This window comes from Arachis stenosperma, chromosome 3 (assembly GCF_014773155.1).
Source record: "Arachis stenosperma cultivar V10309 chromosome 3, arast.V10309.gnm1.PFL2, whole genome shotgun sequence".
NCBI classification, from domain to species: Eukaryota; Viridiplantae; Streptophyta; class Magnoliopsida; order Fabales; family Fabaceae; genus Arachis; species Arachis stenosperma.
This window is the reverse complement of record NC_080379.1, coordinates 149,706,827-149,707,832: the sequence shown is the minus strand read 5'-3', so window position 1 is coordinate 149,707,832 and position 1,006 is coordinate 149,706,827. Positions and strand designations below refer to the sequence as shown.

The window sequence follows — 1,006 nt, the reverse complement described above, 5'->3', positions numbered from 1 at the left end:
TTCACAAACATATCTATTACATATATGTAGTTAACTTATGATATTCTTTAACCGTTGTTAATTTAGGAAAAATGCATTGGTGCTCACCGCATTCTAATATGTGTACTCTATTATCATATTAAGTTACTGCATGTATCTTAACTTCATAAAATTATTAATTTATATTTAATTGAATTTGTTGATTATCATTCATTTATATATTATTTGTTTTGCATGAACACAGAGTTAGTCCTTACTGTGTTGAGTTGAAGGAATTGACGCTGATTGAAATTGAGAAATTACTTAACTTTTTCAACAAGAGTCTTAAAGATTTTCCACCAATGCCAATTCCAGATATGAGTCAGAAAGGTTAATAGCGGTCTTAATGCCGACAGGATGAATAGGTTAATTTGTGATAAGCTCCGATATGATAGAAGACAGTCGGCTATAGAGCATGAAACTTACATGCAATACCTAACTGATGAGCAAATAGTTGTCTACCAAAAAGTCATAGAGGCTGTTCAGAATAGCAACGGCGGAGTATTCTTTCTATATGGTTACAGGGGGACTGGAAAAACCTTTGTTTGGAAGACATTAGCGTCTGCATTGAGATCAAGGTCACAAGTTGTGCTTACTGTTGCTTCAAGTGGGATTGCATCTCTACTATTACCTGGTGGTCGAACAACACATTCACATTTTGCAATCCCACTAAACTTAGATGAATTCTCAACTTGCAACATAAGTCAGGGTAGCGCATTGGCTGAGCTATTAATTAAAACAATGCTAATCATTTGGGATGAGGCCCCATGGTGAATAGATTCTGTATTGAAGTTCTTGATAGGACTATGCGTGACATATTACGATTCAGGAATCCAAACAGCCTTGACCAACCAATTGGAGGGAAGGCAGTTGTGTTTGGAAGAGACTTCCAACAGATTCTCCCAGTTATCCCTAAGGGAACTAGACAAGTGGTTGTTAACGCAACTATAAACTCTTCATACATTTGGAATAATTGCAAGCTGCTGAC

The 1,006-nt window shown here is 36.2% G+C and overlaps 1 protein-coding gene across 1 annotated transcript; it reads left to right on the top strand.

Moving 5' to 3' along the window:
- The first annotated feature begins 375 nt into the window (after positions 1–375).
- LOC130966889 (uncharacterized) lies at positions 376–792 on the top strand. Its single transcript, XM_057891712.1, has one exon. The coding sequence runs from the start codon at positions 376–378 to the stop codon at positions 790–792; it is 417 nt and encodes a 138-aa protein (XP_057747695.1).
- Positions 793–1,006: the final 214 nt, after the last annotated feature.